This window comes from Ziziphus jujuba, chromosome 7, assembly GCF_031755915.1.
Source record: "Ziziphus jujuba cultivar Dongzao chromosome 7, ASM3175591v1".
NCBI lineage: Eukaryota > Viridiplantae > Streptophyta > Magnoliopsida > Rosales > Rhamnaceae > Ziziphus > Ziziphus jujuba.
In genome coordinates, this window is record NC_083385.1 from 16,586,202 (window position 1) to 16,601,402 (window position 15,201).

At 29.3% G+C, this 15,201-nt stretch overlaps 2 protein-coding genes across 2 annotated transcripts; both read right to left on the reverse strand.

Annotated features, from left to right (window-relative positions):
• Positions 1–639, reverse strand: LOC132804479 (uncharacterized). The gene is made up of 2 exons (XM_060818885.1): positions 537–639; positions 1–455 (listed from the first exon to the last, which is right to left on the reverse strand). Exons 1-2 carry the CDS (start codon positions 637–639, stop codon positions 1–3), a joined length of 558 nt encoding a protein of 185 aa, XP_060674868.1.
• Positions 640–6,593: 5,954 nt separating this feature from the next.
• On the reverse strand, positions 6,594–8,548 carry LOC107425290 (anthocyanidin 3-O-glucosyltransferase 6). Its single transcript, XM_025076883.3, has one exon. The coding sequence runs from the start codon at positions 8,238–8,240 to the stop codon at positions 6,768–6,770; it is 1,473 nt and encodes a 490-aa protein (XP_024932651.2). The 5' UTR covers positions 8,241–8,548; the 3' UTR covers positions 6,594–6,767.
• Positions 8,549–15,201: the final 6,653 nt, after the last annotated feature.

Consider the following 15,201-nt stretch of genomic DNA (forward strand, 5'->3'; position numbering starts at 1 on the left):
CTAATGACTACGACGACCTCTCCACTCATCAAACATTTGCTTAGCTAAATCATCTCTCCAGTGGGTCCATTGGTCCGATGAAGAAATCGATCCTATAAAGTCATCCTCGATACTAATGTCAACATCATCACTCCTATCAAACTCAACTTCCCCAGGATCAATTATCATTTCTCTTCTAATAAAATTATGTATAAGGCAACATGTGGTAATTATCTTGATTTGTGTTGCAATAAGATAGAAAGATGGACTTTTTAAAATTGCCAACTGCTTTTTAAGAACCCCAAAACATCTTTCAATGACATTCCTAGCAGATGCATGCTTCATGTTGAAATACTCTTCATGATTTATGGGTGCACAACCATTTCTCCACTCAGAAATGTGATATCTTGTTCCTCTATATGGTGCAAGAAACCCTTCATCATTAGTGTAATCAGCATCCACTAAGTAATAACAACCTAAAAAAAAGAAAAAACATATCTCCTATTAGTCTATGCAATGTTGACTACTACAATGTAAAACTTGGGAATTAGTTTTACCGGTTTGTACCCTTAACCCATTTGGCCTACTTAATGCATTTCGGAGTACTTTTGAATCTGCAGCATAACCTTCCCAACCAGGCAATACAAATATAAATTCCATATTTGGATTACATACACCTAAAACATTTGTGGTTATCTCACCCTTTCTTATTCGATATCTTAGTTTATCATTTTTTGAGACATTCACCTCAATATATGTTCCATCTAAAGCTCCCAAACAATTCTACGTCATTAACAAAGTTACTAACATCAGATAATGTTACAAATAATTGAACTATAATATAAATAACCAAACAATTCCACAAATGTACCTTAAATACTTTCCATCCATCATTCAAACAATTATCTGATACAGGTTCTGGTTGTCTCAACAAAGTCTTATGTAAGCACAGTACTCCATGCAACACAAAATTGAAATATCTACTAATCATCCCTCCCAATCTAAAAAATCTAGTGCAAAAAGAATGCAGCGACTTTTCTTCGATCCATATGTACTACAAAAAAAAAAAAAAAAAAAACAAATAAATCGAAAGCACATTATATTTAAGACACATAATTTATTTTGGATGAAATAGAAACAATTATTTCTGGAACTAAGAAAAGATAAAGGAAACATAATCATTCCCAAACTTTTTTGTTTAATTGATTATGGCAATGAGGTAGAGTTAAAGATTAACAAAAAAAAATATGAACTTTATATTTAATATTTATTTATATTTATGTTCTACTAATATTTTTCTTAACATTTGTTCATTTGTAATCAAATAATATATTTCATAATTGTTATATTTAATACGTATTTTATATATTTTTATTTGTTTATAACATGTTTTAAATAAATAAGGCGTCAATTTCATAATCTATTTCAATAAAGTTGATCAGCTCAATAGGGTGTGATTGATTTGTGTCAGAGAAGGGAATTTTTAGGTGACATGGAATTAGTTTTATTAGCCAATATATATAGATAATATATTAATATATAAGGAATTTCATAAGAGTGTTGTACAAGGTACAAATAACTAAATCCAATTTCAAATTAATGGCTCGGGTAGCATGCCAATGGAAAATTTCAACTGTAGCCAAACATCATCAATAGCAATCCAATGGAAAATACCAAATGAGCAAACATGAGAGATTTTTCCAAACATAAATTGTAGCCAAACATCATCAATGAAAAGTATCAAATTGAATTATTTTCCACATCCGAGGAACACGAGATAGATTTTCTTCAACAAAATACAAAGAAAAAAGACTAAGCAGGAAAACCAATGAAGAGAAAATTAAAACATTTGATCAACACCATTTTAAATATGCGCTTTTCGGCTAACCAAGCTTTTTTAGCTGACAGGGACCGAAGTTTCTCAACCACTCGTAAGCTGCACTGCCTTGTTGTCCAATCGATCCAAATCACAAGTTAAGTCTAAACTACAGAAAAAGAAAGGCATTATTAATAACAGATAAGCTCTAAAGTACACAAAAGAGAAATGTCGTATGCATAAAAGATAAGCTCAAAAATAATAACAATAATAAATGTACAAAAAAAAAATAAAAAATTTAAACTACAAAGGAAAAAAATATCCATCCTAGGATGTATATATAAGAATCCCAAAAAATTTCAATGACTATAAGAATCCCAAACACAATCATCTCAACATATCCTAAGCCGCCCACCCACTACAATAACAAATGTCCAGCACTTAAATAAAAGTGCCACCAAACAGTTAACTAAAGCCACTCAGACACCAAGGTAAACCCCAACTTCATCCTGTAATCCACGTGTCAGCTTAAGCATAATTTAGCATGCTAAAACTTAACAATAATGAAATGTCCTATATGTCACAGGCAGCAGTTTTATTTCAAGCATATTGCACATTTGCACTACAGCATATTATAAGTAATAGCTAGAGGCATGAAGTTTATGTGATTGCTCATGCCACGTTGATGTAATCTTAAATATATATATATATATATATATATATATCAACAGGGCAGGGCAAGGAAGTAAGAGAAGAGGATGAGGAGGGACGTTGGGAGAGAGTGTAGAAAAGAAATTAGACTAAAATAAAGATGGACAAATAATTGAAATTACGAACCTACTTAGACAAGTTTTTCCTTACAACATTATGACCAGAAAATTTGCCTAATGCAACAATTAAACTAGTTTTCCCAACACCTAGGCTACCTTCCAATAGAACTGGAATGCATGAGCAAAATTAAGGGAGTCAAATATTGAGATTCAAGAATATATAAGCAGCAAAATTTTGAGCCAATTGAAACCATAGTATATGTTTTATGAACTGAAATAATATAGTAGTTGACATGAACAAAGAAGTAAAATAAAATCAATGGTTTTCTACTTTTTTTTTTTTTTTCTTTTTCCTATCTTCTTTATTTAACTTGAAAATTTGCTCTAAAGGGTAAGAAAATTTGTGGGATCATATAATCTGTAAGGTTGAGATTGGACTTTTTTCTTTTGAGGAATGACCATGATCGGACTACAATGGCCAAAAAACATGTATACAGGTTGAGTAATAATAAACCATAAAGATATCCAAAGTGAACCATACTGCCATATCCATCTTCTAATCAAGATCAGATAATTCTTTTTTTTTTTTTTCCTTTTAAACTTCGGATTATCGGATAAAGTGAATTTAATAAACAAAGATTTTCGAACGAAAGAATTTGCAACCAACTCTATGTTAACAAAGATTAGGCTTGTGTGCAACGACTGCATACTTAAAACAAAATTCAACCCCAAATAAATGCAAAGACAAAAAAAGGAAGTAGAGCAAATGCATAAAAAGAGCAAGCCGATGAGAAATTTGCTTGCGGGAAAGCTCAAGCACGCGAACCCTTTTGGCCAGAGAATCATCAGAGCAACCAATAACGGCTAGTATTCCACACATTTTGGTGGTTCAAAAATGATTCCAATAAAATATGAAAATAATAGTTCCAAGTTGCAGAGCAGTGAGAAAAATAAATGGTTAGAGAAAGAAAGAAGGCATTTTTGAGGGTAATAAAAGAAAAAAAGAAAAAGAGATGGAGAGAAACATGCAGCAGAAAATTTGTTAAAATTTGTTCCATAGTAATACAAACTACAAAAATTGCCCAAACCGAAAGAACTAACATATTGTAAAAGAGCATATCAAACAAATTTTCCCATACCGTAATAAGCAAAAGATCCAAATGTTAGAGAAAAAGGACAGATCTAGTAAGATCATTTTTCATTTCAACAACAAGGACAAGAAGAAAGGTCAAGGAAGAAGAAGAATCTACAGATTCATATATGCAGAGAGGGAGGGTACTCACCGATCGTGTCTCTTTCTCTGAGAGATGCAGATGTTCGGCGAGCTCCTTCAACTTTCCACCGCGTTCCAACGAGGTCCTTCGTCTAGAGAATAGAGTTATTTTCCAGATCTAGTCAGATCTGCTTTCATTTCAACAAATGACAAGAAGAACAGACAAGGAAGAAGAAGACTCAACAAATACAAAGATGCGAGATGGAGGGAACTCACCGACTGTGTTTCTCTCTCCGAGAGATGCAGATGTCTGGGGAGCTCCTTCGATTTTCCACCAAGTTCCAGCGAGCTCCTTCGGGCGAGAGAATAGATTAGGCTTTCGTTTCTGTTTGGGACAAAAATGACCCCGCGGGGGGAGAGGGGACAGGTCAGATAAGTCCCAATCGTTTGGGATTAAATTACTGTTTGGGTTAAGTTGTCCCAAACTCAAAATTGCAAACCAAACACCATACTTGGGATACAATCCCATCCAGTCCTGACCGATCCCATGAACCAAATACACCCTAAAACTCTAGATCTAAAACTGGATTTAAAAATATATATATATATATATGTAAATATAATTTCTCAAGAAAATTTAGGGTTTTTTGAACTAGTGGAAATAAAAAAAGAAAAAAGAAAAAATTGCATTTGTTATTTCTTTTATATCATGAAGGAAATTTTGGCGATCCACCCACGCTACGGTGATTTTTGGTTCTAGAAGAATTAAGGAGAAAACAAAAAGAAGTTGTTTTTCTATCTTCGCATTGTGGAAGTCAATCAAATCAGGGATTTTGGTCCTTTTTAGGTGGGTGTTATTCATATGAAAAGGGTGGTTTTCTTCTTATTACTGTTTGTCGAGATAATTGGAATCTATGGGCAGCGATATGATTGTATTTCAATGGGAAGAGGAAAAACAAAATCCAAAAAATAAGGAATAAAATAAAATAAAAATATACCACTTGAAATATTACACTTCAATATTTAATTTAATTTTATTTTTTTCGATATAGAATCTTGAGAATTTTAAACTTCATTATGTATTAGATAGATATTATGCCACTAAGCATTAATAGCTTTTAAATTTCATAACATAGATTTCAATCGATAAAAACATGGAAGATGCTCTTAATTCCATAATAATTTAGAAAATATTAATTGGTCGCATTCAACATTGTTTATTTTTTAAAAGGGCAAATTTGAGATGGAAAAATGATTAAGTAAATATTTAATGATAATCTATTAAATTAACATGTGGAGCCCTTGGTAATGCCTTACTAGCTAACAGCGATGAATAACATTTTTTTCAAATAAATATATGAACAAATTTAAATTAGATTTTTAATATCAAAACTAACATTATAACTTTTTTTAAATTTTTGAATTATATCAAAAATTAAAATTTCTGGCTCACCTTATAAACCATAGACGTGTAAAAGAAATTTAAGGATGGTGATTAACATATGGAGTTGGAAATTAATGTCTAACTAGTCATCTTGTTCTTACTTACTGGTTTCATGATCGTCTTCTCCATCTTTGTTTTTCGAAGCTTTTATTTTTATTTTTACTTTATTTTATTTTATAATTTTAACAATAAATATATTCCACATGTGTGGTTGGATTTTCATTTACCAATCCGAATATAAAATATATATTGTTTTGACACATCGTGACCAGTCGGGCTTACATATGCTCGTTTCACATTAGATGCATGTTTGGATTGGCTTTGATTTAAGTCTGGAATCTTAAAAAGTGTAATTAAACCGACTTTCTTCATCCATTATTAATATATGAATTATGTTATTTGTGACCATCACACTAAGACATAAGATCATGTCTTACCGTAATGTATATGTTATTTAAGAGTTTATTAATTTCGTATATAGATTTTTTGTTTTTAAAAAAAATAAATTTAGTAAATTATTTAATAAGTGTACCACTAGCAATGGTGAATAACAATACTTGGACAATGCTTCTCTCCACATAACATATTATTTTGGATCAATTCAAATTTTATAACCAATTAAAATTAATTTGTAGATTCACAAATTCAATAACTATATTTAATTATAAATTAATTTGTAGAATACACATATTTAATAACTATATTTAATTATTGATCATTATATTTTATGTAATCCACAATATAATAGATAGACAAATACAACTTTTAACACATTATCAAAATTTGATCATGGTCATTGGGTAGGAATCATTCTATGCCAAGTTTTAATGCTCTCTACCCCTTCCCTTCTATTCAGCTGAATTTGTTCCCATCAAGCCGAGGCTCTCACTCATAGCTTATAATTTACCAATTTCACTTGTTGAAAATAGAAGTCTGTCTCTCTCATCGAAGAAAACAACCTTTTATACAAAGTAAAAAGATTTCTTACTACACCGTTTCAAGTAATGGTCAGTCACGAATAAAACAAAATTAACAAATTTGAATTATTTAATAAAATAAATTATTAAAGAAAATGGTGCGCATCCAGCCATCACAAGAACCTTCTCGGTCCAAATTAATTTGGAAGTAGCTAGGAATACGAGGTTTTAGATTTGATCAAGTTATCTTCTCCACCAATCGTAACTCTGTTCGACTAAAAGTTTGGATCATCCAAGTAAAAAACATTAAACATCATTTATTTTGTAAAGCAGGCTGATTATCAAGCACTTGTAAATAAATTTAATATATATATATATATATTTATATATTATAAAATTAAAATCGAAAAATAAATTATATTAAAAACAAAGCATGGAGTGCATGGCTTGCGTGCAGTTAAATACAAATCCAGCACAGAACCCCAATTCGATTGTTTATTAATTTCATTCTGTTACACAACACCACATGCATCACATACTAAGCAATTTTCAGGCATTTCGATAATAGGACCGCAAGATCATGTTCTCAAATCTCTGGTAGAGTACGGACATAACAGAGGCTTTACTTTTAAGCCAAATTGTCTCTGATGTTATTGATCAAACGCTCCAGAGAAGAGTGTGAAGATCCACCGTCGATCATCGTCTTCCTACACTTTTCACTTATCTCTTTTACTTTCTTTCTTATTATGCTGTCGTTTTCCATCACTTTTCTTATTCCCTTCTCAATCTCTACGCTACTAACTATCATTCCATCTTCATCGCTCATAAAATACTTCGAGTTATTCATTTTAATCTCAACCGCTAATCCCAACTCCTTTACCAACTCAAACGCATTCAACGGTTGATCTCCAAATAATGGCCACGTGGCAATTGGCACACCGAACCATAAGCTCTCCAGTATAGAATTCCACCCGCAATGTGATACGAACCCTCCGATCGCTGGATGGGAGAGGATGGCGATCTGTGGGGCCCACCCTATGATCTTCCCCATCTTAGCCGTCGGATTGGTGGACTTTTGAAGCATGAGGTGCACTGTATCTATAAACGTATTTGCTTCAACGGTCTGATCATGTTCTAAAGATGGCCGTTGACGTAGGGACCACAGGAATTGAATCCCACACTTTTGAAGTGCTTTTGCGATCTCTTTGACTTGATCCTCACTGAAGCCTCCTAAGTTCCCGAAGCACAGGAACACTACCGATGAAGAGGGTTGATCATCAAGCCACTTGATTATCTCGGACTCTGATGAGTCTCCATTGTTGAACCTCGCTTGGCCATGATCATCATCATCGCGTACCAGGTTTAAGATAGGTCCCACCGGATAAACAGGTGGCAATTCACCATTGGATAAAGAATTGAATGCATGGGGCTCTAACTCCGTGAACGTATTGACAATAATACCTTTGGCTTCCCTGAAACTTCTAAACTGATCCAGATACAAGGAGATTCCAACCTTGTCCAGCAACAAATCGGGCAGGATTTGACCCGGTACCGGATTGACAAAGCCGGGAAAGACCAACTCAGCATCCGGGTCAGTTTTTAACCCGGATAGGTCAATGTTACGTTGGTCACCAAGTGTTTGGAGGTGGAAAATAAGGCTAACGTATGCTGCACTTACCGTGCAGAATACGTAAGTGGGAACTTCAAATTCTTGAGCCACATCTATCATGGATGCGCACATCTGGTCGATAAAGAATCCGGCGAGTCGACAATTCTGAGATTGGATGAGTTTGGTGACGGCGTTTTTGACTCGGGGTTTCTGATGCTCCATGAATGAGTTCATGATGAGGTTGAGGTTGACATATGTAACCACATAATCATTTTGAAGGATGATGAAGTTTATACGCTCCAATTTCGGCGGGGATGCTTCAAGAGAATCGATGTAGGCTTCCAACTTGGTGTCTGGAAGAGGTGATTTCATGAGGAACATTGAAATGGAAAGGTTGCGATCAAATTTGACTAGGTTTTTTGCAATCTCTATCGCAGGTTTAAGGTGGCTCAAGAATGGAAGGGGGATGAATACCAACTCTGCTTTCTTCATTTTTGGTTTTACTGGTAATTACAATATAAGAGGTGCTTTATAAATTCAATGAGATGGATATATATGTATGTATATATATATATATATATTTGTATAAGGAATAATATAGTACGATCTGATTGTTAAAACGATGGTATAGTCAAAACCAGCTATATATAAATTGAGTATGGGGGAGGATAGCCTATAGCGTACTCTTTTTAATGGAAGACAATTATTAATAGAGAAAGCTAGTCTTCCGCCTTATGTATCTTGCTCTGCGAATCTCTTGCCAAGCACCAAACACGTTAGTATAAAAAAATGTTGTTACATGTTTTTTTTACGCACAAAATATGATTATATAACATTTTTTTTTTTTTTTTTTGGTAAGATACTAGATGCCGCATCAAATTTGTAATGCGAATCTCTTGATTTTTTGGGGCTTCCTTTTGATCCCTTTCCCATTAATCATTAATTGAGGTGGTAGCGTCCACATCAATTTGCATATAGAATACATTTCCAATACATATCATTATATTTTATTAATCTATTCTGCTCCCAGAATTGATGGAACGTGGGAGTATTTTATTTATTTGTTTTTTCACCAGAGATCTTGATTTATAATTAGGCAGATCTTTACTTACTTCAAAATGTAGATGATTTCCTGCCTCGAAAAATTAAAAGAAATATAAAAACATAATTAACTACAAAAGTCATGAGAATTAGAGTGGTGTATTCACCTAATCGACTGGCCACATGCATGTTTTTTTGTAAAATTATTATTTTTAATTTTTTTTCCCTGCGACGTTTTGTATAATTTTACTCGAGATATGTGCAAAATATTGGGAAAAATCAAAATAATATCTCATAGGATTTATTTATTTATTTATATATTTATTTTAAGAAAACATAGTTGGAGGGTTAGAGGTTCACGTAATCTTTTATATTCTTAGTCAAAGTTGAAACCGCTTACCATTGATGACCTAAATTAACATTGATGTCATAGAATTATTTAACTTGATTACATGTGTCTATGTACCATATGAGCAAGCCCATGAATGAGTTCATGATGAGGTTGCGGTTGATATATGTAACTACGTCATCATTTTGAAGGATGATGAAGCTGATATGCTCCAACATAGAGAGGGATGCTTCAAGAGAACCAATGTAGGCTTCCAACTAGGGGTCTGGAAGTGGTGGTTTTATGAGGAACACTGAAATGGGAAGGTTGTCATCAAATTTGACTAGGTTTTTTGCAATCTCTAAAGCAGGTTTAAGATGGCTCAAGAGTGGAAAGGGGATGAATACCAACTCTGCTTTCTTCATGAATTTTGGTATTAATGAGTGGTGATTATTACAATATAAAAGGTTGCTTTATAAAATCAATGGGATGGATATATATATATATATATATAATCAATTTTAATTAAGATTCATTTTATTTTATTAAATTAGGATCCACCTTAATGATCATTAAATCACATCAAGAGTTAGTATTTAAAATTTAAAAAATAATCAAATATGGATTTTGTGATATAATAAAAATCCTATTTAAGAAAAATAAATACTATCCAGATTGATAATTAATAAATATAATATTAAATTTCAGCTCTTGATATGATAAAAAAAGCTAAAAAATAAAGCCTTATATTAATCCTCATATGGATCATCTTATTTGATCTTAACTATATATATTATATACTTCCAAACTTAAATCAAATCCTTAATATCATGATAAAGTCAAAATTTACTTCTTCTTTTTTATCCTTTGGATTGCATTAAATGTTAAGATTAAGATTTAAAATCAATATCGATATTTAAAATTACATTTATTAATTATTGAGTTTCAACATAATTCATTTTTTTTCTAAGTATCATCAAATCCATATTTGATCAATTTTTAAATTTTAAATTCTAATCTTTAATATCATCGAAAGACTAATTTAAAAAAAAAATTGATATTAAAATCATCACATCATATCATTCTAATATTAACCTAACTATGTGTATATATATATATATATATATATGTAAGGCTCTGGGGAGGATGGCAATTATGGCAATTATTAATAGAGACGTATTTTGCTTTGCGAATCTCTTGCCATGATCCAAACACGTTCATATAAATTTTTTTTTTTGTAAGAGTGTAGTATAAAAAAAATGTTATGATTTTTTTAAGTGCAAAATTTAATTATATAGCTTACTAGCATCGATTTCAATGAGACACACAGCATATCTAACAGTAATAAATAATTTCAAAAATAATTTATAATAATTAATTATATTCAAATCTAATAATGACATGCTGAAAAATATTTTACAAACTATCTTACATTTATATATGATATATACATATATAATATCATAAAAAATAATTAAATAATAATATTTAAGTTTTAATGTTATTATATATTACATGCATTTTTACATATAAAATTTTAAATTATATTATATGTACTATTTGTCATAAAAAATATGTTAAAATAATATGAAACAACAAATTAAAAATAAATAGAAATTAGATAAACTAAAAATCTATATATTATATTATATAATATATAATGTTATATATATATATATACACATGCCGTGCATTTTAAACCCTAAACAAATAATAATAATAATAACAATTAAAAAAAAATATTACTAGTGTGTAATGACAATATTTAAAAAAAAAAAAAACTATTCATTCATTAACACCATTTCAATATTACTAATTTATAATTTATTATCAAAGATTGGGACCTCTCAAAATCTTAAAACTTAAACTTTAAACTTATTTAAAAGTTTATTGTAAATAAGTATATTTAAATTTTTTCTTTTTTCAATGTATATTATAAAAGTATATTAAGAACTAAAAATTTGATCTCTATATATAATACTATTCAATCAGGAAATTCAAATTAAAAAAATATTTACCTATCTAATTTTTTCCATCTATGGAATTTATATTTAAATTCAAATTTATTTATATAATTTAATTTAAATTCAAATATATTTAAATAATTTTTCTATATATGAAATTCAAATTCAAATATTTTTTTATGATTCCTTGTAAATAATTAATTTTTCTATGTTAAATACTCATTATGTAATTTAATTATTTATTATTATTATTATTATTATTATTATAAACACATTTTTATCTTATAAGGTAAATTATTTATGGAATTCAAATTCAAATGTATTTATATAATATTTTTTATTTATGAAATTCAAATTCAAATTTAGATATATTTATATAATTTAATTCAAATTCAAATGTATTTATATAATATTATTCATCTATGAAATTCAAATTCAAATGTATTTCAAAACAAAAACTGATTTATTTATTTATTTATTATTATTAAATATTTTTTTAAAAATATGTTTATTTAAAATTTATTTCAAAATAAAAATTGATTTATTATTGTTATTAAATATTTTTTTAAAAAAAGTATGTTTATTTAAAACTTATTTTAAAACAAAAATTGATTTATATATATATTTGGATACATAAAAATAAAAAATAAAAAATCTCAAATTTTTTTAGTCAATTATCTAAATATATATTTTTGAATATAATCAATAAAGATAAAAAAATTTCATGCTTTTAAATAGATATTCTATTTTATATTGATTAATATTTTAATAAGATCATAAATAATTAAAAAAAATAATCTTTTTTATAAATAAATTTGAAAAAAATTTAGAATAATAATATAATGATACATGGCATGCGAACTTTTTTACTTTTATATATTATATAGATTTTTCTTTTTTGTCACATACGAAATGCTGCATACTAAATAATAGTTCTCTCCGCCCGTCACGTTCGATTTTATATACCAAACTGAATATCTTTATGTCCACATTTTGTAGTATGAATCTCTTGGCGTGAAATCTGTCAAACATGTGAAGAGTTATGAATTGTTTTTTCATCCCTTTTTAATCATTAATTAATTTGCATAGAGAGTTAATATACTTCCAATAAGTCATAAATACTCTTACTAGCCAATTTTTATAGTCGATCAATCTTTTCTGTTCCCAGAACTGGTGGAACGTGGGAGTATATTATTTATTTGATATTTTGATACTAGATATCTTGATTTATAATTAGGTAGATCTTTGATTACTTCAAAATGTAGATGCTTTCCTCCCACTTTTCAGCACCAACCCCCCACCAAAAAAAAAAAAAAAAAAACCAATAAATGTAGATTCTTTCCAACCTCAAAGAATTAAAAGAAATAAATATAAAAACGTAATTAAATACAAAAATCATTGGAAATAGAATGATGTATTCACCTATTTTACTGATCACATGCATGGTTTTTTTTTATCGTTATTCTTTTTATTTTTTCCCTGCAAGTGCATAATTATTCTAGAGATATGTGCAAAATGTTGGAAAATATCAAAATAATATCTCTTGAGATTTACGTGGCTCTTTTCCTTCCATAGTAATTAAGAATACTTCAATAACTCTATTTATTATTAATTTTTTTTATCGGAAAATAAATCGTTTAAAAAAAATAATTTTTAATGAGTCAATGTAAAAATATTTTAAATGATAAAAGTGGATTGTAGCTTATGCATTATAAAAATTGATATTGCGTAAATTTGAATGGTATAATGTAAAATTCATTTTAAAATTGTTTTTCAATAATATTGTGGAAAATACTAATTATGGTTATTAATTAATTATATTTATTTTATGAATTTTTTTTTAAAAAAAATTAATTTTTTAATAAAATTTTACAATGTTTGACAAAATTTTCAGAAGTATAAAATCACTTTGATAGTATTTTTTTTTTTCTTATCACATCAATTTGACAAACTGTTTAAACATATCCATTGAAGAGATGTTTTTTTTTTTTTTTTTAGTACCTTTTAATTTTTTTGATATGGCAAAAGAAAATCTAATCATAGCCAAAGTAATTAGAGATGCTCTAAACATTCCGTAAAGTTGATGTGAAAAAAATAGAAAAAACATCGTTAAGATGACCATTTACTTTTGAAGATTTTGTTAGACAATGTAAAATTTCTTTAAAAACAAATCGTTTTAAAAAAAACTTAATAAAATATATGTGGTTAATTAATATTCATGAATAACCTTCTATACACATTACTATTGAAAACAATTTCGAAATTGACTGTACATTTAAATCATCTATATTTAAATAATATCAATTTCTATATTATATAACAACAAATCACATTTATTATTAAAAAAATCATTTAGATCCAAATAATATCAATTTCTATATCATATAACAGTAAATCACATTTATTATTGAAAATGCTTTGAGCAAAAACCCCTTCAAAATTATTATTTGTTCACAGTTTTCTGTTTTTCGAACTAAAATACCATATGCATAAGCTTGTGTTTAAAAAAAAAAAAAAAAAAAAAAAAAAGGCCGTAGAATATCGTGAACAATATGATCAAAACAAACCAACCCAGTTGATGAGCAGCTTCGTTTCTATCTAAATTGGAAAATGTATACCCTATACACACAGAAATATTCGCTACTTTCGTTACTCCTTTTATTGATAGATATATTAAATTTATTTTTTAATAATTTAAATTTTTATATCAATAATAATTTAATAATTTAATATGATATTGAAATTTAAAATTCTAAAAATCTATGTTCAAATTATATCATTAACATTTCCTACAGGTGATAGGAATTGATAAACTCAGTGCTTCCACTACAAAACTGTCTTCCACCATCGAACAGAGTATTACTTATGAAGTGTTGCAAATTTTTCCGTAACAAGGGTAACAATTGTACTTTTTGTCCAATATCTATGTGAATCCCAACTCATAAACAAACTAAATTGCTTCTAAAATCGCTTTACTTTACACCCAAGAGGGGTCATGTATTCGGCATAATTGGTTTTGGCAAGCATAGTCCACAAAAACTTACCTTCATCATTTTGTTATGGTTCTCTGACCACCATACAGAAGAAATACTCTCTTTGAAATAGAATATAAAAACAAAAACTTCTCTTTTGGATTCTCACGTGGAATCTCTCGCTATTCTATCAAACTTGCTATTCTATCAAACTTTCGCTAGAATTTGATCATTCTTCTTTCAAGCTATCTCTGAAGTCTTAAACACTCTCTTTCGGAGTTTATAAAATACTCTCAACACTCTTCACTTGGGATGATATTGAGATGGATTGGGATTGATGAATGCAAAGAGTAGAGTCTATTTATAAACTCACAAGGTCGGTTGCATGTCTTAGTTTTTCAATCGGTTCTAACATTCAACACCAACGTCTGACAGTTGCCCACAATTATTGAGCAAGTTTTACGCTAGTAATTACAGCAGCTATTTTCAACAATGGTGAGCTGTGGTAGTGCGGTTGGACTTCACACTGTAGGTGGTGTGGCTAGACTTCACACATTTTTCACCACCACTTCAAATACTAGCCTTCCGTTAGTTACCAATCTTCTCATACATAGATTTCGGCATTTCTTCTATTTCCACATACACCATCAACTAGAATTTTGCACTACATAAAAAGAAAACCCTATACGGCTTCCATTAAATCATTGTCCCAAATTACTCCTCTTCTTCTTCACAATTCTTGTTTCTTTCATCTTCTCTCTTTCTTCAGCACCTACCACCAGCAGCATAGGAACCTAAGATGCCATAGGCGTAGAGGTAAACTCAACAACAGCTGCTGTCAATCCTCTAGAAGCGATTACAGTTGGTTTTTCTTTTAGCTTTTTTTTTTTTTTTTTAATAAGAAAAAAGGAACTAAATATCTGTACTTTAAAAAAAAAAAAAAAAAAAAAAAAAACAACAACAACAGCAACTGGCGGCCAATCTACGTATCAAGTATGGGCACGAATATACAATTATGCTTTTACTGGCGGACATATTTTCTATGTGGGGTGGTTTATATACAAGAAAATAAACAAAATAAAATTTGCGAGTTATTTAAAAAAGAAAGCCAATGACTAGACATTAACTGTTGATGGAGGATGTGGCAG